This window comes from Myotis myotis, unplaced genomic scaffold (assembly GCF_014108235.1).
Source record: "Myotis myotis isolate mMyoMyo1 unplaced genomic scaffold, mMyoMyo1.p scaffold_m19_p_53, whole genome shotgun sequence".
In the NCBI taxonomy this organism is placed as follows: Eukaryota; Metazoa; Chordata; class Mammalia; order Chiroptera; family Vespertilionidae; genus Myotis; species Myotis myotis.
Genome location: NW_023416361.1, coordinates 605404 through 630000, shown reverse-complemented (window position 1 = coordinate 630000; position 24597 = coordinate 605404). Strand labels below are relative to the sequence as shown.

Here is a 24597-nt window from a genome sequence, read left to right as displayed (position 1 = left end):
CCCTAGCCTGCTCTGGGCAGTGCCATCCTCTTCTGTGCCCGCGACTCCCCCTTTCTGGCTAAGGGTCACCCCCACTCTCTCTTCTGCTGCCTTCCCATGTTCTGCTCTGACCCCTGCTGCTCCCTTGCCAAACCTTCCAACCCCTCCCTCAGGCCGGCGGCCTCCGGGCACTGAGCAAGGCTGACTGAGGGAACCATCCTCTCAACGCTTCTCAGCTCTGCGCATCCATGGGCAGCTCCCAGCCCAGCCCCCTCACCCCCCGCCCCCCCGCCCACCGTGCCAGGCTGCTGCCTCCAGGCCTCTCCAGGTCGCATCGCCCGGGTGGCACCCACTGGCTGGGCTCACCGACCGCTGGCTGAGCGCACGCCCCGTGCCCCATGCTGCTCACTGCATGTGGGGAGGTGACGAGGGGGCAGGAGGAAGAGGAACAAGAAAATGCACGGCTTCCCTTTTTCTCTAGAAACCCCGCCAGGTGGGGGCCCAGCTGTGAAAACACGTCACTGCTGAGTGACAAGTGCTGTGTTTGGTTGTTTCTTAAAGTCTGAGCCCAAAGCGACAGGCGTTCCGGAGGAGGGACTGAGGGCGACGGGAGGCGTGGAGAGGGGTGGCCGGGTCCTCAGAGCGAGTGGCGTCCCTGAGGGAGAAGGGGGAGCAGGGGGAAGAAAGAGTATTTTCACTTTTATTTTTTAAATAAAATTTTGTATAGTTTTTAAAATTGATTTCAGAGAGGAAGGGAGAGGGAGAGGGAGAGAGAAACACCAATGATGAGAGACAATCATGGATCGAATGTCTCCTGCACACCCCACACTGGGGATGGAGCTGCCACTTGTACCTCGACCGGGACTCGAACCCTGACCTGCTGGTCCATAGGTCGACGGTCAACCACTGAGCCCCGCCGGACGGGCAGAGTGCTGTTAGAAAGCACAGACGGGCCCGCCTTGGCGACCTGGTGCAGAGGGAGAGGGCCTGGAGGCGGCACAGCCTGCAGAGGGCTGTGTCGGAGGCGGCACCTCCCCCCGGGGGGGCCAGAAGCCGCTGGCCTTTCCGAGGACCAAGATCTGGTGAGAGGAACCGGGAGGCTCGGTTAGAGGCCTGTCACTGAGACCAGGAGGCTGAGTGCACGGATGTGAAATGCCCGACAGGCCCAGGCACGGGCAGATGCCTGGCCCCTGGGGCTGGGGGAGAAAGACGTGGGGAGTGACTGCACACAGGCACGGGTCTCCTCTGGGCGATGAAGTGCCCGTGCTAGGAAGTGGTGCAGCTGCACGGCCTGTGGACACACTAACACCCACGCCCTATACACGTCATGATTTTATTTTTATTTGTTGTTGTTAATCTTCACCCGAGGATATTTTTCCATTGATTTTTAGAGAGAGTGGAAGGGAAGGGGGTGGGGAGAGGGAGGGAGGGAGGGAGGGAGAGAGAGAGAGAGAGAGAGAGAGACATCAATGTGAGAGAGACACATCAATTGGTTGCCTCCTGCTGGGGATAGAACCTACCACCGAGGTACGTGCCCTTGACCAGAATGGACCCGGACCCTTCAGTCCATGGGCCGAGGCTCTATCCACTGAGCCACACCGGCCAGGGCTGACCATACACTTTCAAAGGGTGACTGTTCTGGCATGTGAATTGTGTCTCAATAGAGAAAAAAAGAGGCACATGAAGTAGGGCTGATGGGGGGAGCCGAACGCCCCCATCACAGGGTCCCCTGCTCAGCAGGGCTGCTCTGAGCAATGACCACTGAGGTCCGAGGCTGCCCCGCCTGGGATGGGTGCAGACCCTGGGCCCCCGCAGGGCAGCTCCCTCCGCCCCGTGGTAAGGGATGCAGTGGCACATCGTGCCCGGGACAGAGTGAGGCCCCAGGCGAGCTGCACGCACCTGGGGCTTAAAGACGCGCAGCAGCCACAGAAGAGGCCTTGCCACGGACAGGAAACGAGGGCGGATAGCTCCACGGAGAGAGCTGCCTGGAAACGGGAGAAACAGCCGCTCACACCTGTGTCCGGGCCTTTCCGAGGGAGCTTGCCGAAGTGGGGGCTTGGGATCGCCCCATCTCTCGTGCCAGTGGCCACTGAGGTGCCTCGTGTGGGGCTGTGAGGGAGCGCCAGGCCCAGGGGAGGAGCAGGGGACCCCACGCTCCAAGCCTGTCACCTGCACGGCTGTGGGGACGGGTCCCTGGCACAGGCTGGGGAGGGACAATGCATCGGCCATCACAGTGGCTTACATTTCTGACATCTGTAAAGTGGTGTGAGCGAGGGAGCTCCCTGCGAAGGAGTTCTGAGCTGCAGGATGCGGTGAGGATGTGGTTGGGAGGCAGGTGGCTGAGCTCAAAAGTCTAGGCACAGCCTTAGCCGGTGTGGCTCAGCGGCTAGAGCATGGCCTGCGGACTGAAGGGTCCCAGGTTCGATTCTGGTCAAGGGCACATGCCCGGGTTGCGGGCTCGATCCCCAGTAGGGGGCGTGTAGGAGGCAGCCGATCCATGATTCTCTCTCATCATTGATGTTTCTATCTCTCTCTTCCTCTCCCTTCCTCTCTGGAATCAATAAAAATATATTTTTTAAAAAGTCTAGGCACAAACCACAGGCTTGCATGTCCCGGGTTCCCTCCAGCCATGGGTGCAGGCAGAGGGCAGCTCGAACCCGGTCTGCGAGGTGGTAAGAGCTACGAATGGAGGGGGAGGAATGGTGTGTGGGAAGCCGGAGGAGCCTGGGAGAGAACAGGGCGGGGTGGGTGGTACGGAGGGACCCCAGACTCCCTGGCTTAGCAGGAGGGGCAGGGCAGAGAGGAGAAGGTGAGGCAGACAGAGCAGTTTGAGGGAGGGACTTGGCTGATTTTTCCCAGCATCCCCCAGGCCAATTTGCTCACCACAAACCTCAGTCTCAAGCCACTTGGTTGTCATGGAAACAGGCTGGAAGAGAACAGATGGTCGGCACTAGCCAAATTCCAATTAATCAGGGCAGAGATGGATCGGAAGGGAGTGTGACGTGACCAGGCCACAGAGGACTGCCCACCAGCACCCCCACCCACCAGCCCACCGAGGGCGCAGTGGGCAGGAGGCCTCCGGTCACCCCGCAGGCCGGGGCTCGGCCAGAGGAGAGCCCGGGAGGGCAGGAGTCTCAGGTGGGTGGACAGAGCCAAGCGGTGTGTGGGGGTTAGTTACCACCAGTCTCCCCGACCTCCACCTCTTCAGTTCTTACCGGTGCAGGAACGGGCTGGAGGTTCGGGCCACCTAGAAAGGGCAGCATTGGGGGCCCACGGAAAGATCTGCAGAAACACGGGAACAGACACCTGCATGCATGTGTGTACATCCATGCACACGTGGCACACAGCACTGTATGTAGAAGTATGTGCGTGTTTACATGCACAGAAACACATGGGAGCCTGCGCAGAGGGTTCGCTAAAGTCACGCATCAGAGACAGTGCTGGAGGAAATGGTGAATTTGGGGGGCAGATGAGAGAGACAGGGAAGGGCCTTTAAGGCTGAGCAGACATTTGCCAGGTAGCAAAGCAGGCCCGCCAAGCACAGGGACGGCGAGAGCGCGGGCCTGGCAGGACGGGGTGGAGGAGGGGCCAGCCCGGTCTCAGCCAGGGGGGCGTGGGGTGCAGAGCAGCTGGTGGAAACAGCTTCATTCCTGATCCAACACAGACACCCACACATAGGAACGTCACCGAAGACCCCTGCCTGCAAAGCCACACATCCGCTGGCCTGCGTGGCTCAGTGGTTGGGCGTCGACCTATGAACCAGGAGGTCATGGTTCGATTCCTGGTCAGGGACGTGCCTGGGTTGTGGGGTCGATCCCCAGTAGGGGGCGTGCAGGAGGCCGCTGATCAATGATTCTCATCATTGGTGTTTCTAACCCTCTTTCCCTCTCTCTTCCTCTCTGAGATCAATAAAAATATATTAAAACTAAAAAGCCACACACCCACGCACAGCGTCTCCGCAGCCACAGCGCCCTGGCCCCCCAGGCTCGGGGTGCAGGGGGAGCACGGTAACTGCCGACTCAGTGGGAAAGAGGCTTCTGTTGCTGCAAACAGCACGGGGAGGCATTGGGAAGGAGGTGTCAGCGGATGTCTTCCCATCTTGGCTCCAGGGGTTAAACAAAGTGCCAAGAACACAGGTGTGCAAAGAAGGGAACCTCAGAACTTACTGGGGCTGAGGAGGGGAAGCCGGCCAGCTCCCACCGTCTACTGTGCACTTATGGAGCACCTACTGTGTACAGCACCGAGCGAGAGCCTGCAGACATTTTGAGGTTGAGTCCCCTCTTTCAAAGGGTGAAGGGAGGGGAGAAAGTACCAGACAGCATAGTCCCAGGAGACAGGGGGGCCTTGGGGGAGGGAGCTACGTCGAAACTAGGTGTTCACAGGCGGGTGTGCTGGGGTCTGGGCTCAGCCGGCAGGGGCCAGGCCCAGGGCCGGCATGGAGGAGACGGGAACAGGTAACTCTGGCTGGAACCTACCGTGCCCAAGTCAAGTTGTGGGAGGTATTTTTGGAAAAATAGGGTCTGGGCACAGTGACAGCATAGGGTCTAGTGGTTCCCAACTGGGGTGATGCTGCCCCCCTCCCCGCACTCAGCCATGCATAAAAACAATTTTCTTTTTAATTCTCACCTGAGGATATTTTTCCACTGATTTTTAGGGAGAGTGGAAGAGAGAGGGAAAGACAGAGAGAAACATCAATGTGACAGAGACACACCTATTGGTTGCTCCCTGCACGCACCCCGACCAGGGCCCAGGCCTGGGAGGAGCCTGCAACCGAGGTACGTGCCCTTGACTGGAATCGACCCCGGCACCCTTCGGTCCGCAGGCCGACGCTCATAAAGACGATTTTTAGTGGCGCCCAGTGGGGGAGGGGAAAGGATGCTATTGGTCACACATGCCACTAACTTCCTCCAATGCCCAGGTCAGCCCCCCCTCCCCCCCCCCGCAGAGAATGACTGCCCACTGCCCGGATGGCACAGTCGGGCTGGCGGTGAGCACCCTGGCCTAGATTCTGGGTCTGCACTTGAGCGAGCAGGACTGGGAGCGGGAGCACGGCTGCTGCACTTCTTGCTCTGGGGTTGGGTGTGCAGGGCCACGCGCAGGCCACACGGGAGGGCTCAGAGTGGGTGGTGGTGGGACTGGGGAGGGTCCAGTAAAAACTGATAACCGCCCGGCAGGGGTGGTCCCCCGTCAGGGCACAGGCCTGGGTTGTGGGCTTGACCCCCAGTGGGGGGCGTGCAGGAGGCAGCCGATCAGTGATTCTCTCTCACCATTGATGTTTCTCTCTCTCTCTTCCTCCCTCTCTGAAGTCAATAAAAATATATTTTAAAAAAACAACTGATAACAAGTCAGACACGAGGGAAAAGGAGGAGGCATGCAGCCCCCGGGCCGGCAGAACAGGGCTCCGAGCACCGAGGGAAGCGCCCACCAGGGAAAAGGACGAGGCCGCGCTGGGTGGCATGCTGGGCACAGGTGGCAGTGCCCAGCGGGCAGGAGAAAAGCTGGCCTTGGGTGCAGGTCTGGCTGGAATTGGACAGAACAGATTGGGGGGCTGTTCTCTTAAGTCCCCAATCCTCCCACAGCCTTCCCGGTCCCTCCATGGCCACATGGGCCACCCCGGGAGATGCCAGCCTCCTCCCACGTGTGCCCACATCCGCCCGCCCTCGGGCTGCCACTCCAGCCGCTCCCACTCAGCTCCCAGGTCTTGTGTCAAGGTCACTCCCCCGGGGAGGGCAGTGTCTCCCTCCCACCCTGTGCCGCCCCAGGGCACAGGGGACCCCTGGTTTGAGGGCAGGGCGCAGCCCCAGCTCCGCATGCAGAGGACTAGGAGGCAGGAGTGGGTCCCGGTGCCCTCCCTTCACTCTAGCCTCCTTTTCCTTTTGCCCTTTCTCTGCCCCACCCCCCGCCTGGACCTGACAAAAATGGCTCCAGAAAGAACCACAGCCATGGGGACGGGACTGCACCAGGGACCCAAGGAGGAGGCACGAGACCTGGACAACCTCCGCTGGGACCCTGGCCAGCAGTTAGCGGTGACACATGCCACCCAAAGGGCGGCCCTCAGGACACCTGGCCTCTCTCCTCCAATTCTGCTTAAAAAAGGGTTTGTTTTTATTATTATTTCAGAGAGGGAGGGAGAGGGAGAGAGACATCAGTGATGAAAGAGAAACATTGATCGGCCGCCTCCTGCAGGCCCCACACTGGGGTCAAGCCCGCTACCCAGGCACGTGCCCTGACTGGGAATCGAACCGTGACCTCCTGGTTCATAGGCCGATGGTCAACCACTGAGCCACACCAGCTGGCTCCAATTCTGCTTTGATGCAAGGAGTTACCTGGTCTTCAGGTGCCCACCCCTCCCCTGACCCCACCAGCTCGAAGACCATCTGTTGCCTGACTGACCTCAGTTGAAGGGTCAGGAAGGAATTACCCAGGCCTGTCTGGCCAGGCAGTGAGTTAGTGGCCTGTTGGCATTGCCAAGGAGAGAAGCCAGAGGCTCCCTCGGGGTGGTCCTGGGGCTGCCCTCCCAGCAGGAAGTATCTAGGGGCTCCAAAGAGCCTGTGGGGGCAGTGAGAGCAGGTCTCCTCCACTCTCTCGGAGATTAAACCCAGGCTGGCTCTGGAGGCCAGAAACCAGATAGAGGGGGAGGGGGAGGGGGCTCAGGGCAGGGGAGGAGGGGGCCTCCTTATCAGAGGCTGGGGAAGAGCCTAGAAGCATCTCCAGGGTGGGAGAGAAAAAATTGAGGGGAAAACACCAATGATTGATTAACCAGATACTAATTATTAACCAGCTAGACCCTTGGACTTGAGGGCCTAATTCCTGGCTTCACCTTTCATCACTGGAATCCAAGCACCTCTGGACCGCTCACCCCATCTCCCAGGCCTGCTGCCTCCTGCAGACGATCCCGCCTGGCCTTGCTCTTCATCTCCAGTGCCACCCGCTCCCTCTCTCCTTCCCTCCCCTCCCCTCCCCTTTTCTGAAATATCAACCCCGACTCCCAGCACTCCCAGCCCTCGGCCTCTGTGTCAGGAGCCTGGGGTGACAGGGATTGTTCAGCCTGAGGGAACCGGAGGCGATCCTAGGGACCCCCCCCACCCCCCCGGCTCCCAGCCTCAGGGTTTGGCAAGTGGAGGTGGGGTACCTGGAGGAAGCATGGATGTGTGCCACCCTGCTCCCCCGCCCCCAGTTCCCTGCCAGGGAAGGGGGTAAGGAGCCATAAGCCTGGGCACTGGAGAAGGGGCTCCAAGCCACGCCCCCTGGGCTTTGGGGCTGGAGCTGAGCAGGTGAGGGCACATGGGGCACAGACCCTGAGTCATCCCCTCTTTGGGGTTCAGGAAGGAGGTTTCGGGGTTACTTTTAGGATCAAAGAAGTCCAAGCCTCTCCCAGGAATGGCTCCTTTACCCCTGGCTTAGCACAGCTCACGAAAGATGCAAAGCAGCCGTGGGGTCTGCCCGGGAGGGAGTGGCCAGTGCCAGGCAGCGATGCGAGCCGGGGGGCGGGCTCGGGCCCCACCAGCATCAGACAGGGGTGCCTGGGCTCCCTCACCCGGTGCTGGGACACGCCACAGCCACCGCATGTCTCGAAGCACCGAGGGGCGACGAAAGGCTGCCAGGTCACCCACACAGGACCTCCCACCAGGGGACCACACCCACCCGGCTGGCCCCCACTGTCCTCGCGGGGGCACAGTCAGCCTAGAGAATCTCGGGGCAGCGCAGGGCTTCCAGGAACCCCGCTTCAGGCCCCACACCACTGCCCCTGTCTTCCCTGGACCCTGAATCTCTCTCTTTTTAAAAATATTTTTATTGATTTCAGAGAGGAAGGGAGAGGGAGAGAGAGAAACATCAATGATGAGAGAGAATCATACATCAGCTGCCTCCTGCAGGTCCCACACTGGGGATGGAGCCCACAACCCGGGCCTGTGCCCCGACCCGGAGTCGAACTGTGACCTGGTTCATAGGTTGACGCTCAACCCCTGGGCCATGCGGCCGGGCCTGAATCTTTTCAATGTGCTCCCCCCTCAGGCCCCTCCTTCCCCACACCAGCTTAATCCTCATTCCCACTGGAGGTAAACGGATCTTTCACTGCAATTTGCTGTTAATCCAAAGCACAGCAGGGTTGGGAGGGGAAGATGGAGGTGGGAACGTGGGAGGCAGCGCCCCCTCTGTGCCGGACCCTTGGGCGCTGTTGGGGGTGGGGAGTCCTGGGTGACCCAGGCTGCAGCAGCCCCGCTGGGACGGGATCTAAATCTGCTTCTGAACGAGCCCCTGAGATGGGCCAGCGCCAGGCTTGGTTGGAGGAGCTAATGGGAGGGAGCCCCTGGGAGCCAGGGGCCATCTCTGAACGACCGAAGGCCGTCCTGTGTGAACCGCTGTGCTCACACGAGTCCAAGGGCATGGACAAGGGCGCTGGGCTGCAGCTTCAGGGGCGCAGGCTTCAGCTCTGGGCAAGGCGATGGGGCAGTCAGGGCTCCCATGGGGTGGCGAGTCCTCCCTCACCGGGGGATGGAACAGAGGCTGGATGGCCAAGCCACCAGGAGGGAGTGGGGCGGGCTTTAAGAAGTGAGTGGGTGTCACATGCTTTGACCCCCCCTGCCGATTCTGAGACCCCAGGATTCTGACTCACCTTCCCCTCTGGCAGGCAGGTGCTCTCTGGCCGAGGCCCCCTCCCCTCCACCTCCCAGCCAGGCCTCTGCCCTCTGGGCACTGAGAGGTGGCACCCTCAGGTGTGGCCGGCTGTGGGTGAGGCCCGAGGGCTGGGCCACCCCTCAGTGCCAGGCCAGGAGGGAAAGCTCCTCCCACGCCAGGGGCTTCCCACAGGGGTGGGCACCAGGCAGGCAGGGCGGCCGCTATCCTGGGCTGGGCTTCCTGGCTGCCACTCCCGTTACAGGGGAGCCCGGAGGCTCCAGGGGACCACCAGCACTTCCCAGGTGACCCTCTGGGCACTGGGGTGTTCTCCGTGGGCTGAGCCCCGATGGACCTTCCTGAGCTGACCCCCTGGAGACGTCCCAGGAGCCCGGCCGAGGGAGCCGGGTCAGCAACTGCAGGGAGGGTCCTGACTGGCCGCAGCCCCAGGGAACCAGCTCCTCGCCAGCCGCGGGCCGGCACAGGCCTAGCGGAGCCAGGGGTGTGCAGACTGGCTCACACAGGCGCCGGGACAATCAGCTGCCCAATTTCCTTCTTTGAAGCCTCCAGTGATCGCATCCCCAGCTTACAGCGGAGGGATTCACCTTTAGAAGCGATAAGACACGGACGCACACAGGCGTGTTAATAATACAAGGCGGAGACCACGGCGCGTGCAGTCCATTTTCCGGGGGAAGTCACACCAGTGGTCTGTGGTCTTACAGACAGAACGACTGCCCGGCACTGACCCCGTCCTCTCACTGCCGCCACCGGCCTGCCGCTGCCTCAGACAGCATCGCTTTCAGTCCCTGCCTCGCCTGTGGCCCCGTGCACGCACAGCACAGCCCTCACGCGCACACATACACCATCAACCTCGCTCACACAAAGCACATACAAACACGTAAGAAACACGCCAGCACCGATGATCCTGACCGCACATGCTGCACGCCGGGTGAGAAATGAAGTGCTGAGGGGAGAGAGGAAGGGGGCTGGCCTCCGGGGAAGCTGCCCGCCCCTCCTCACGGCACTGTCTCCCTGCCCCAGCTCCCTGGTGGGAAAGGGGTGCAGACCTCCCAGCTTCCCCCAAAGTGGCACTGAGAGGCAGGTGCCTGCCCTACTCCATCACCACCCCCTGCAGCACTGACTCCCCCACTTCCCCCTGCGCCCCCCCCCCCCCCGCCCTCCGCCGCCCCAGGCCATTATCTGAGTCTTGGGAGGTGACAAGGGTGGGAGGGGTGGGGCCTGGCAGGGCCCCATCCATCAATGTGGGGCTAATCAGGGTGCTCCCCGGCCCAGGATACTGTCACTCTGGGTGTCATAAACACAGGCCTATGTCTAGGAAGGTGGCTTGGTAGCAGACTGGCAGCCAGCGGTGGGGGGTGGGGAGGGGGGAGTAGGGGGCGGGGCCATCCATCATTCTGAGAGATGCAGCGATATAGGTCAAAGAGATCAGCACAGGGGGTGGGGGGGAGAGGCAATCACCACCATCAGGGCTGCCTGGCACGGGGAGAAGCCGTCCCTGCCTCCGCCCCAATGTTTAACCAGAAATGCGGCAGCAGCCTCCGCCATCGACTCAAACCCTCAGAGGAGGCCCGCCCGAGGCAGAGCGAGGGTATGGAAGTGACCCCACTCCAGTGCCCCCCCATCCCCCGCCGAAGCTCTGGGCAAAGTGGCCCCTCTGTGACACCAAGGCGGTCCTGAGGTTTAGGGGTTCGGGTGGGCCGTGCGCCCTCCTTCCACGCAGCTCCGGGGCGGGGACACTCCATCCCAGGAGGCCCTGGCTGCGCTGCACTGAGACTCCGGCGGGGGGAGCGTGGATAACCCCGCACAGCGGAGGGCCCGGGAGGAATGCCTCTCCGCGTCCAGACACATCAGATGGCTGTGCGCCGAGCTTCCCCCTAATGAAGCCGGAGCTGGTGAGCCCTGAGCCCACAGGGTGACCTGCAGGGCCCTCCAAGTCCACGCTTGTGCTCGGCCGTGACACTGGGCGCGGGCTTTGATCGTTCTGCTCCTGGGACAGGTCCTGGGCTCAGCTGTGTGCGGTGCTGCCCGGCCCAGCCCCCTGGCCGGAACCTGCCTGGGCAGAGGCAGCTCTGGGCCTTTCCTTCTAAGACCAAAGCGGCGGCACAGGCGAACGCCGAGTCCTGCCCCTGCCCCATCCCCAGCGAGGACCCCTCCCTGCCGTTGTTTGGGATTTGGGGTGAGGACAGGAGAGACCGAAGCCTTCCAAGCTTCGGACAGGCCTGGCACAGTGCACGTGGCTGCCGTGTGCCCCTCTGGGGTCTGGGACAGCCTGAAAGCCTGCTGGGGCCAGGCAGGCTATTTACAGCCCTCCCCCCAGTCTCCCCGCAAAGGTGGGAGGATCAGTGATGCCCGAAGGCTCGGGGGATGAAAGTGGTAATATCAGGACACTCCTCCAGCACAGCCACAGCAATGCTCCCAGGCACAGGGGCACTGGAAGGGCGAGCCAGGGGCGGAGGACGGCTTTCAGTGCTGGGGAGGCATCGCAGCCACAGGACTGAGCGCTGAGACTGATGAGCAGCAGGTAACTCCCCAGGCCCGGGCTGCACAGGCTGTCTGCAGCGTCAGAGGGGCAGGCGGGTCAGAGATAAGGAGCTACACGGGGGGGGGCTACACAGCGGGCAGCCTCCTGGAGGCAAGGTCTGGTGTGCCTCAGGCTTAGGGAGCTGTCCGCCCACCGCCCACCCACGCGGGAGAGGGCCAGCGTAGTCCAGGGTCTGAGCGTGGACAGGGAGCCTGGCTTGCCAGATCGGAACCCTGGCTCTGCGCTGACCCGGCGCGTTAGCCTACCCTCTGCGGGGAGAGAGGGGGGTTCCCTGGCTCTCCCATTGCAGAAAGGGGGAGCACAGGAGTACTTTCCATGGGAGTGGTTAGGGAAGTGAAAGAAGTTGTCGAGTGACCAAGAACTCTTGATAAAAGTTTTCTATTCTTTAAAAAGTAAAGTATTTTTTATTGATTTCAGAGAGGAAGGGAGAGGGAGAGAGAGAGAGAGAAACATTGATGATGAGAGAGAATCGTTGGTTGGCTGCCTCTAGCACGCTCCTCACTGGGGATCGAGCCTGCAGCCCGGCACGCGCCCCGACCACCGTGACTTCCTGCTCCCTAGGTTGATGCTCAACCACTGAGCCATGCGGGTAGTTTGCTCGCATTATAATCACCAACTGTCCAAACAAGCGCCACGCGGCCACCTAGCACGCACTCCCAGCCCAGGACAGGCCGACCGCGTCGGGCCTGCGGACACGGCCCTGTCGGGAGCCGCCTCATGGGGAAGCCAGCCCAGGCCCCGCGAACGCTGCTGCCAGCTGCAGAGCTACTGCCCTGGTGCTGCGGCTCTGGGAGGAGAGGCTCATGCCCAGCCGTGCACAGGGCTTCACAGGGCATCACACGGGCGGCTTTGACCTCAGTGCTTAGATGTGAGAACAGGGGGTGGGGTGCTGCGGGGAGGCGTGTGCACAGGCCCCGAGGTGGGAGGCGGGAGCAGGGGCGCAGGGCTGGCTAGTGGGCCTGGCCACTGCGGCGGCAAGGGCAGGGGAGGTGAGGCAGGGAGGAGCAGCGACACTGCTGAGGCTGCGTGTCTCAGGTGAGTGCACCCCAGCAGCAGTGTGGGCAGAGCGGCCGAGAGCCAGGGGTCGGAGCAGTGAGCCCAGCTGCTGCTGCCAGCCCCCCCCCCCCCCCCCCCCGCAGCGGGAGCCTCAAGGGGCAGCCAGGCTGGATTCGGAGGCCCCTTCTCAACCTACTTTGTCCTGGCAGCTCACAGCAGCTGCCCACAGACCCGAGGAGTGAGGGAGGGTGCCTGGGTGCTGGTCAGAGAACGGGGTTCCCGAAGGCAGCCTCGCCAGCCCACACGGGCTCCTCTCCAGACCACGGCCTCGCGGGGGGCAGTACAGGCCCCTGGCCCCCCTCTCCCCGGCAGGGCCAGCCTCGGGGCTGCAGATTGGCGCTCCCGTCTCTGCTGACTCCCTTGGCGCCAAGCCGGGGGCTGGGCTGTGTGGCCTCAGGGACAGACCAAGTCGCCCCCGCGCCACTGGGGACGGCGCTCACGCTCCTGCGGAGACAGGCCTCAGGGGCAGCGGAGCTCTGCTCTCGCCTCAGCCTTTTCTGGTCATTGCTCACCCGAGGATATTTTTCTATCGATTTCTAGGGAGAGCAGAAGGAAGGGAGAGACAGAGGGAGAGAAACATCGATGTGAGAGACACATCAATTGGTTGCCTCCCGTCTCATCCTGACCTGGCGTCTGGGCCGGGAGGAGCCTTGACCAGAATTGAACCTGGGACCCTTTGGTCCACGGGCCGACGCTCTATCCACCGGGCCACACTGGCCAGGGCTCTTGCCTCTCTTTCTCATGGCGACACCCGTGAGCTGGGTGGTGTTCTGGTGGCCAGCAGGCGTGTGGGGTCGCAGGGGAAGACAGCTAAAGTGGGGCGGGGAGGACGCAGGCGGGAGGAGGTGCAGGACCGCTGAGGAGAACAGTTTTGCCTGTGGTAGGAGGCGCCCTGAGCTGGAACCCGAGGTCCCTCACAGTGATGTGGGCGTCTCTAGGCCTCGGGAGGGCGTGGGACCAGGAGGGCCTGCCCAGGCTCCCAGCTGGTGAGACCGCATCTATGGGGGAGGGAAGAGCTGCCCCGGGAGGTCCCAGGCCCCTACCCCCTTCTGCACAGAAAGAAGCCAAGATGGAGGCCATGGCGAGGCTGGCAGGCTCCACCTCTCCGCTAGGGCTGCCCCAGGGCCTCCAGGCTGCGGGCATGGGCGGGGTGCTGGCTCCCACGCCCAGGACTCTCCTCTGAGCCTCGGGGCTGGCTCCTGCTGGAGAAGGCAGACTCCCAGGGCCAGGCCTGTGGAGCGCCCTGTCCTGGTCCAAGTGGACAGGGGAGCCCGGGCTTCCAGGTCTGGAAGCTCCAATTCCAGGAGTGAGGAGGGGGTGGGACTCCATTTAAGTCCATCGATCACACTCCCTCCGGCACACTCTCGTGCCTGTGGCCACTGGCCTGCTCTGCCGCCCAGGCTGTGCCTGAGCTGCATCCCAGCGGAGCCACCAGCCACCAGCCAGTGGAACTAACGTCCTCTAATGAGAGCCGGGCGAGTGGCAGGGCAGCGTTTATGGTCTGTGGCTCGGTAATGAGACTCCTCATAAACTGGGAATAAAACTGGGGTCTGCATAGAATGGATGGGGGGGCGGGCAGGAGAGGGCGCTGACTCCACCTGCCACACCTTTCTCCTCTCCCCTCCTCCCCGTGCCCCCCTCCCCCCCTGCCCCCCTCCCCACATATCCGTGCTTTCTGGGCACTGTTCTACCTGTCTCTGCCCAGTACCAGGCCCACACCCGGCCTGGGCGTGCCATACCCTGGACTCTGTGCCCACACTTCAGGGGCCCTGTCTTTGTCTCAGGCCGGATCCCAGGGACACCCTCCCCTTGGCCCCCCTCTGTTGTTGGATGGCTTGTATTCTGCGAGCCTGGGATGTGGGCCCCACAGTCACTCTGGCTGCGTCCCCCTCCAACCATGTCCTCAATTGACCCCTTTGTTCCCCCAGGAGCTGCCATGTTCCGGCGTGTGTGTGTATGTGTATGTGTATGTGTGTGTATGTGCGTGTATGTGTGTCTATGTGCGTGTCTCTGTGTGTATGTGTGTATGTGTGTGTGTATGTGTGTGTATGTGTGTGTATGTGTGTGGGGGGGTGGGGGGGGCGGCTGGCGGAGCAAGGGGCATGTCACCGAGCTGCACCCCGCAGGGCCCGCCTAGTCAGAGGCGTCTGTCCACTTAGCCCTCCTGTTCCCTCGGCTGCAGGATCTGGGCGCGCGTGGCCGCACGGTGAGGCGATAGCGAATGCCGGCCGCGGCCTCACCTTCCTCCCCGGGGAATGGGAGAACGACTAACGCCTCTCGCTCAGGGCCACCCAGGGGCTCGGCTGAAACGGGAGGTGAACACACGGAAGGTTTGTTATGGCGAAAGCGTCCACCTGCCACCGGCACAGAGAGGCCTTCTCAGCAAGCGGGGTGCCCGGGAGGAGCTCACCTCCTGGCTGCACCTTCTCACTGAATGAGATGGCACCAGGCACTGCTGGAGAGGGGTCCTGTGGCCTGCCCTTCCCCAAAATGGGGACCTTTGAGGGGAGGTGAGGCTGGTCCCAGGCCCCCCTGCCAGCCCCGGCTGCTGCCACGGCGAGCACGCCAGATGGTCAGCGGTGCCCAGCAGGCCGCAGCCTGGGAGAGGTGGGTGCTAGGGAGAGCCCTTGGGGGTACAGAACAAAGGCTGCACAGCACCCGATGCCCATGCAGTACCAGCCACCTGGCTGCAGCTCCACCATAACTCCAGGTGGGGGCAGGGGGCCGGGGCTCACTGCTCAAAGCAGCTCCTGGTTGGAGAGAGGGAAGGGAGGTGGCAGTGGGGAGGCAGCGAGTTGCTCTTTCTCCAGGTCGTGCAGAGTTGGCACTGCCCAAATGCCCGCAGCAGAGGGGATCGGGACACTCAGAGGAAAGGCGGGAACAGGAGCAGCCACCACTCTCACTACACTCATCACATGCCTGGCGCTGTGCTACGCACGTTTCATACATTATTGTTGCTCTAGTCTCCACAGGCCTCTTTTGAAATCGGCATTAATGGAAACCCATTTTACAGATGGGAATACTGAGGTCTACAAAGTGACTTAACCAAGTCCACTCAGCTAGCAATTGGCAGAGCTGGGATTCAAATCCAGTGCGCTGGGCCCCCTTTGCTGTCTCACGGTGCCAGGCAGCCACCTGGGGGGAATCTCCAGGTCGCAGGGAGGGGAACAGAGCTACCTGCGGCTCCCTTTGGACGAGGGCCTCGGGCCACTGCCGCTCTGCCCCGGATGGCTATGGAAGGCACGGACGCCGCAAGCCCCCGAGAACACATGCCCAGCGCTCCCACCCCTGCTCCAGGGTAAACGGTGGGAGCACCGTCTCCCTGGAGAGCCCCCTGCCTGCCGTGCTGTCGGGAAGCCTCTCGGGTCTCCCTGTCGCACTGAGTTCCTGCTTCCTGGTGGAATGGCTCAGGGTTTGATGTTGGGTAAGACGTATTTTCTCCCATTTCCCCCTTTGCCATCTCCCAACTCCAAACAGCACAACAGTATCCCGAGCTGACAGAGTTACTGGGCCCGGGGTGCTCTCTTCAGCTCAGGGCATTTCCCTGCAAGACGATCCCTGCTCAGCTCTCACATTACCTCCTGCCCCCGCCAGCACATCTGCTGCCGCCCTCAGCCTGGTCTCGGGAGAGGGTGGGCACCATGGCGGGAAACAGTTGCAGCTGAACTTCAGACAGGGTGCTGGGCTCCAGGACAGCCCTCCCCCCACTCCTCGCCTCATTCCCACTTCCCTTTCCCACGGGGGCCGCCACCATCTGCTGCCTCAGGCACGTGCTGGACACACAGACGGTCTGCAGGGCTGGTCAGGGGGCACCAAAGCCTACATGCACCCCCTTCTCAGACGCCCAGAGTGCGCCACCTTTCCCCTCCGAGGACGCCTCTCCAATATCCGTGCAGGAAGCAAAGGCGCTAAGTTAGTAGCTGAAAACCTGTCTCTGAGGTCCCTCCCCACCGTGCGGGTCCGAGAGCCGGGCACAGCTCTGCTTCAGAGGCGGCGCAGAGAAGACAGCCTCTCCAGGGAAGCACCTCCCGCGGGACGCAGGCCCGTCACGGCCAAGGGCAGAGCACAGGAAGGAGGCCCGCCCAGGCCTCCTGCCCCTCCAGGACCTGGCAGCCCGTCGGGGAAGGAGCTGCTCGGGCACATCCCTCTCTCCTCCCAGGGTCACCCTCACTGACCCGACGCGAACACAGACGTCACCACTGAGTCTCAGAGTCACTCACCGAACCCTCGTTGGGAAGAGAGGCAACCTGTTCTATGAGGATATACTTGACGTGTGACCCCAGTCACATGGCGACCCACAGACAGCAGCACATACACCTCCTGTCCCAGGCCCCACGGCCACGCAGGGAACGCGGATAACCAACACAAGTATACAAAGTACACAAGTATACAAGATATACAGAGTACACAAGTATACAAGATATACAGAGTACACAAGTATACAAGATATACAGAGTACACAAGTATACAAGATATACAGAGTACACAAGTATACAAGATATACAGAGTACACAAGTATACAAGATATACAGAGTACACAAGTATACAAGATATACAGAGTACACAAGTATACAAGTATACAGAGTACACAAGTATACAAGTATACAGAGCACACAAGTATACAAGATATACAGAGTACACAAGTATACAAGATATACATAGTACACAAGTATACAAGTATACAGAGTACACAAGTATACAAGTATACAGAGTACACAAGTATACAAGATATACAGAGTACACAAGTATACAAGATATACAGAGTACACAAGTATACAAGATATACAGAGTACACAAGTATACAAGATATACAGAGTACACAAGTATACAAGATATACAGAGTACACAAGTATACAAGATATACAGAGTACACAAGTATACAAGATATACAGAGTACACAAGTATACAAGATATACAGAGTACACAAGTATACAAGATATACAGAGTACACAAGTATACAAGTATACAGAGTACACAAGTATACAAGTATACAGAGCACACAAGTATACAAGATATACAGAGTACACAAGTATACAAGATATACAGAGTACACAAGTATACAAGATATACAGAGTACACAAGTATACAAGTATACAGAGTACACAAGTATACAAGATATACAGAGCACACAAGTATACAAGATATACAGAGCACACAAGTATACAAGATATACAGAGTACACAAGTATACAAGTATACAGAGTACACAAGTATACAAGATATACAGAGTACACAAGTATACAAGATATACAGAGTACACAAGTATACAATATATACAGAGTACACAAGTATACAAGATATACAGAGTACACAAGTATACAAGATATACAGAGTACGCAAGTATACAAGATATACAGAGTACACAAGTATACAAGATATACAGAGCACACAAGTATACAAGTATACAGAGTACACAAGTATACAAGTATACAGAGCACACAAGTATACAAGATATACAGAGTACACAAGTATACAAGATATACAGAGTACACAAGTATACAAGATATACAGAGTACACAAGTATACAAGTATACAGAGCACACAAGTATACAAGATATACAGAGCACACAAGTATACAAGATATACAGAGCACACAAGTATACAAGATATACAGAGTACACAAGTATACAAGATATACAGAGTACACAAGTATACAAGATATACAGAGTACACAAGTATACAAGATATACAGAGTACACAAGTATACAAGATATACAGAGTACGCAAGTATACAAGATATACAGAGTACACAAGTATACAAGATATACAGAGCACACAAGTATACAAGTATACAGAGTACACAAGTATACAAGTATACAGAGCACACAAGTATACAAGTATACAGAGTACACAAGTATACAAGTATACAGAGTACACAAGTATACAAGTATACAGAGCACACAAGTATACAAGATATACAGAGCACACAAGTATACAAGATATACAGAGTACACAAGTATACAAGATATACAGAGCACACAAGTATACAAGATATACAGAGTACACAAGTATACAAGATATACAGAGTACACAAGTATACAAGATATACAGAGTACACAAGTATACAAGTATACAGAGTACACAAGTATACAAGATATACAGAGTACACAAGTATACAAGATATACAGAGTACACAAGTATACAAGATATACAGAGTACACAAGTATACAATATATACAGAGTACACAAGTATACAAGATATACAGAGTACTCAAGTATACAAGATATACAGAGTACACAAGTATACAAGATATACAGAGCACACAAGTATACAAGTATACAGAGTACACAAGTATACAAGTATACAGAGCACACAAGTATACAAGTATACAGAGTACACAAGTATACAAGTATACAGAGTACACAAGTATACAAGTATACAGAGCACACAAGTATACAAGATATACAGAGCACACAAGTATACAAGATATACAGAGTACACAAGTATACAAGATATACAGAGTACACAAGTATACAAGTATACAGAGTACACAAGTATACAAGTATACAGAGTACACAAGTATACAAGATATACAGAGAACACAAGTATACAAGTATACAGAGTACACAAGTATACAAGTATACAGAGTACACAAGTATACAAGTATACAGAGTACACAAGTATACAAGTATACAGAGTACACAAGTATACAATATATACAGAGTACACAAGTATACAAGATATACAGAGTACACAAGTATACAAGATATACAGAGCACACAAGTATACAAGTATACAGAGTACACAAGTATACAAGTATACAGAGTACACAAGTATACAAGATATACAGAGTACGCAAGTATACAAGATATACAGAGTACACAAGTATACAAGATATACAGAGCACACAAGTATACAAGTATACAGAGTACACAAGTATACAAGTATACAGAGTACACAAGTATACAAGTATACAGAGTACACAAGTATACAAGATATACAGAGTACACAAGTATACAAGTATACAGAGTACACAAGTATACAAGTATACAGAGTACACAAGTATACAAGTATACAGAGTACACAAGTATACAAGTATACAGAGTACACAAGTATACAAGTATACAGAGTACACAAGTATACAAGATATACAGAGTACACAAGTATACAAGTATACAGAGTACACAAGTATACAAGTATACAGAGTACACAAGTATACAAGATATACAGAGTACACAAGTATACAAGTATACAGAGTACACAAGTATACAAGTATACAGAGTACACAAGTATACAAGTATACAGAGTACACAAGTATACAAGTATACAGAGTACACAAGTATACAAGATATACAGAGTACACAAGTATACAAGTATACAGAGTACACAAGTATACAAGTATACAGAGTACACAAGTATACAAGATATACAGAGTACACAAGTATACAAGTATACAGAGTACACAAGTATACAAGATATACAGAGCACACAAGTATACAAGTATACAGAGTACACAAGTATACAAGTATACAGAGTACACAAGTATACAAGTATACAGAGTACACAAGTATACAAGTATACAGAGTACACAAGTATACAAGATATACAGAGCACACAAGTATACAAGTATACAGAGTACACAAGTATACAAGATATACAGAGCACACAAGTATACAAGTATACAGAGCACACAAGTATACAAGATATACAGAGTACACAAGTATACAAGATATACAGAGTACACAAGTATACAAGTATACAGAGCACACAAGTATACAAGATATACAGAGTACACAAGTATACAAGTATAAAGAGTACACAAGTATACAAGATATACAGAGTACACAAGTATACAAGATATACAGAGTACACAAGTATACAAGTATACAGAGTACACAAGTATACAAGATATACAGAGTACACAAGTATACAAGATATACAGAGTACACAAGTATACAAGATATACAGAGTACACAAGTATACAAGTATACAGAGTACACAAGTATACAAGTATACAGAGTACACAAGTATACAAGATATACAGAGTACACAAGTATACAAGTATACAGAGTACACAAGTATACAAGTATACAGAGTACACAAGTATACAAGATATACAGAGCACACAAGTATACAAAGCCTACACTCTGCCCACTCTACACTGGTGGTGAGACCGTATGGAAACATTACAACTACACCCCACGCCTGGCTACCGTGCATTCTAGCCTGGCACACGCTAACATCCAAGTTAAAAAAATATCAGAGCAGGTGAACCTACAGATGCCCCTCTCCCAGGAAGGAGCCGTTCAATTTACCAGACTAACCAGGAAAGACACGCTCAGGAAAAATCGAAGGGACATTCACACCTCCCTTGGGTGTTTTTGTTTCTGATGAACAACGAACATTAGTCAGCTGAGAAGCAATGGCAGTGTCACAGACACAGCAGCTGGGGTTCCCCCTCGGCCCCCGCCCGGCCCCCGGACCTGGCCATCGCACAGGGTGCTGGCCTGTGGGACCAGCCTGCTGGCACACACCCGGTCAGATAGTGGCCGCGTGCAGCACTGAGAAATGGGAGAGGAAAGTGAGCCAACACCCTGACACCCCACGTTTCAAAGGAGCCCCCAGGACAGTGAGCTCTGCCCAGCTGCGGAGAAGGGGCAGGCTGTGGCCAGAGGCCTTCTGAGGGTGTGCACGACACCTGGGCAGTGTTTTCCTTCCAGACAAAAGGTTTGGGGAAGCCAATTAGGGAGGGTGTGGTGCAGGTGGGACACCAACACTGCACCTGCTCCTAAGGTGGGTTCTCTGCCTCCTCCGGGCTCTCGGTCCCTCGGGTGGAGCCCCGCTGGCTCTCCTGCAGGGAGACTGTCCTCAGCCGGTGGGGCTCCACCCCCACCCGGCAAAGTCGGCCTTTGGAAATGTCCTGTGTGGACACTCCAGTGGCCAGATCGGGGATGTTCTGAAGTCAGGGGCCAACCCTCTACCCGCCGCTCCCTGAGCCCCTCCCCCGGCGAGGCTCCTCTCCTCACCCCTCCAGGCTCAGGAGACCCCAGAAAAGACCCGGCTGGGCTGCTGAGTCCCCTGAGAGAAACAGCAGCAGGCAGTCAGGAAGGGCTGGGCGTGGCGGAGTGGGCAGAGGGGGCAAGGTCTGGACCTGCGGGCCTCAGTCCAAGTGTCAGGAGAGCCCTGCACATCCACACCCCTCCCCAGGGGCCAGGGCCCAGGCACTCCGCAGCCACAGGGACAACCAGGCCCGCAGCCCACGAGCCCAGTAAGCGCTCTTCTGGCCCCGGTTCCTTCTCTGCATCCCACCCGCCATCTGGACTTTTGGTGTGTGTGGGGGAGTGTCCGTGCTCCAACCGTGACACTGTCCCCTCTCTGCTCCTCCTTCCTGAGTTGGGTGGAGCAGCAGGGCAGGCCTCCAAGCCCCCAAAGCAGCAATTACTCACTAGGCACCCCAAGTCTGGGGGAAGACATAACCAAAGGAGGGGAGCATGGGGGTGAGTGGTTCCCCTCCCCTTAGGGGACCCAAGGTTAGGGTACCCCTAGTGTGCCAGACCCACTGGAGCCCCAGGGGTCTCCTCTGGCTGTGCTCGGGTGGGCGATATGGGGTGGAGGGTTCCCAGGGTCGGGAGAATTTCCTGGCTGCTCCCCAAGGAGGCTCAGTGTGAGAAAAGACCCTCATTCCCTCCAAGGGAGCGGGGAGATGGGGGCTCCATCAAGCCCCTGAATGGGCAGAAACGCCTACCTATACGTCCAGGAATTTCCCCTCCCCCCACCTAGCAGGGAGCACCCACAGGCCCAGGAGTGGGGCACCGGCCTCCACAAAGTGCTTTAGGTGCCACTGGCCACTCCCCGAGGTTGTGAGGCACAGACAGGAATGGCGCGGGTTCCTGCCTTCCCGGAGGGTACCCCAGCCCCGAGGTCGGCGGCCAGGCTGGGTCCCGGGAACCACCTGCCCCTCGGGAATCTCGCCTCGGTGGCGGCCAGCGGCGCCCGCGATCTCAATTCTCGCCCCCGGGCAGCTGATCGCTACTCGGACCCGTCATTCTGCCAGCCTAAGGCCACGGCCACGTGCCCTGGCCAAACCCGGCCCCTGCCTCCAACGCCCATCCAGCCACAGCGGGGGTGTCTCCGGGTTCCTCCCGGGGAACCCCCCCCCCCCCCCCCCCCCCCGGCGCTGGAGTCCCAGCCACCCCGGGAGGCGCGCGGCTTCCCCAGGGACGCGAAGGGTTAAATCCAGGCGCGCGGACTCGGTGGGATTAGCCTCCTAAACGCATTTTCCAGTCCATTCCCGGCACTGAGCGCCCAGGCGAGTCCCGGCCTCCGCCCCCGTCCTCCCTGTCGGTGGGGCGCCGCTGGCCACCCCGGGGCGAGCTTCCGGTGAACTCGTCGGCTGCCCGCCCGCCCGCACTTCAAGGAAGGGCACCCCTGGGAAAGTGGGTCACGCGGCCACCTGGCCGGCACGAAGCCGAGGCGCCCCCCCCCCCCCGGGGAGATCCCCCCAAACTGGGAGCGGAACCCGGAGGGGAAGCGCAGCCCCGCCGTGGCCGGGAGAGGGGCCGCAGGTGGGGGGCGGTGTCGGTACCGGTGTCGGTGCCGCAGTCGCGGCTCCACGCGCTCGCCGTGGCGCGACGCGGTGCGGGAGGCGCCGGAGCGCCCGGCTCAGCCAGGCAAAGGGGCCCGACAAAGAGAGGCAGCCCCCCTGCCGCCCCCCAGACTGCGGCCCACCAGCGGGGGGACAGACAGACGGACGCCTCCTCCGCGGGGCTGGGTCTCGGTGCGGAGAGGCGATTACGGCGGCTATTTTGCATTTATGTAACAAGCAGTATCTCCAAACGGCCTCCCCAGCTGAGAGCCGGGTATTAATAAATAGGACGCGATTACATATTATTTTTGTGGAAAACTGGGCGGACTGAGCGCTCTCTAGCTGCACACATTTGCATCCCACCAGCGCCCTGCGGGGCAGGCTGCCCGGACTCCCGTCCACCCCGCCGCGCCCCCTCTGCCCTCCCCGTCCCTAAACCCTGACCCAACTTTCCTGGTTCCTTTCACTCCCTACAACCCAGACGCGCCCGCCATCCAGGCATTGAATGGGGAAAAATTAATAATAAAAAGGCAGCGCTCACCTGGGAGGAAGAAGGCGGCCAAGCCGAGAGCGAGTCCCCACCAGCGTCCAGCCTCGTCCGCAAGCCCTCGCGGAGCCATCGGGGCCCGGAGGTCCGGCGAGGAGAGCGCTCCTCGCCCCAGAAACCGGCCGGAAGACGAAGGTGATCAGGGCCAGCCGGCGCGCTCCGAGGATCCAGGTCCGCCGCGGCGGTGGCCGGGGGCGGGCGCGCGGGGAGCGCTCGGCGCGGCGCAATCCAGGCCTCGGCCGCCGGCAGCTCAGAGGCTCGGCAGATGCCCGCCGCCAGTAGCACCAGTCATGCCCCTCTCCTCGCTCTCCGCCCCGCGCCGGTCCCGCCCTCTCCTTCCACACAGAGCTCAGGAGAAGGGACCCACCCCCGGCGCGGCGCGGCTGCCCTGCTGCCCTGCTGCTCCGCTGCCCGGGTTCCCGGCCCGGCGCGCTCACGCCCTCCCGCTCGGCTCCAGCGTGCAGGCGTCCAGGGCCGGCGTCCTTAGGGCCTGTGGTGGCGGGGCGTGGGCCCAGGCGGCGGTGGGCGTGCGGGGGCTCAGGCCCAGGCGGTGGGCGCGCGGTGCGGCGGCCGGATCCCGGGCGGCTCGGGGGGGGGGGGGGGGGGGCGATCTGCGCGCCGACAGCCAGCCAGGTGCGCGCTCCGCCGGCCGCGATCCGCACAATGTGGCGCTGCCCGGGCGCCGAGGGAGCCGCGCGCCTCCTTTCGCTCTTTCTTTCCTCGCCGGCGCCGGCCTCTCCCCGCTCGGCCGTGATGTCAGGGGGGAGGGGTTAGCGTTAACCCTCCCGGCGCCGCGCCGATCTCCGCGCGGCTGCTCCCACCTTCCGGCTGCGGGCAGAGGCGGATCCCAGCGGGGGCCGGGGTCCCGCTCGGGCCCACTGGCTCGGGAGATGCCCCTTCCGCCGCCTGCAGCCCGGAGAGGGCGGGGGCCCCGCTCAGCCGCGGGAAAGGCGGGCAGTGACCCCTGGCGGCCGGCGCCGGGGAAGCGCTGTGCCGCGGGTCGGGTTAGCCGGGGCGGTGCGGGGTGGCGGCCGCGGAAAACTGGGTCTATTCCTGTCCGGGCGGAACGGGCTCCCCAGGCCCTCCGCTCCAAGCCTGGCCCCGTTTTACAGCTGGGGAGACAAAGGCCCCCGAAGGGTAAGGCGGCTTGCCCAGGGCGCAGGGCAGAGCGTGGCGGCTCTCTGGGACTGGAACCCAGGGCCAGAGCCCTGGCACCGCCCTGACGCCCAATGGAGAGGCCGCCTGGCGGGACCTGCTGGGAGCTGAGGGGAAGCGGGGGGGGGGGGGGGGGGGGGCGGGGGCAGGGGGCGGGGG

At 58.8% G+C, this 24597-nt stretch overlaps 1 protein-coding gene across 1 annotated transcript in view; it reads right to left on the bottom strand.

Moving 5' to 3' along the window:
- The window catches only part of NECTIN1 (nectin cell adhesion molecule 1), a 65681-nt gene extending 41874 nt beyond the window's left edge, over window positions 1-23807 (bottom strand). The window contains exon 1 of the mRNA XM_036311240.1: window positions 23278-23807. Coding sequence (XP_036167133.1) covers window positions 23278-23356 — 79 coding nt within the window. The 5' untranslated portion in view covers window positions 23357-23807. The remainder of the gene's footprint in view (window positions 1-23277) is intronic.
- Between the last annotated feature and the right edge of the window lie 790 nt (window positions 23808-24597).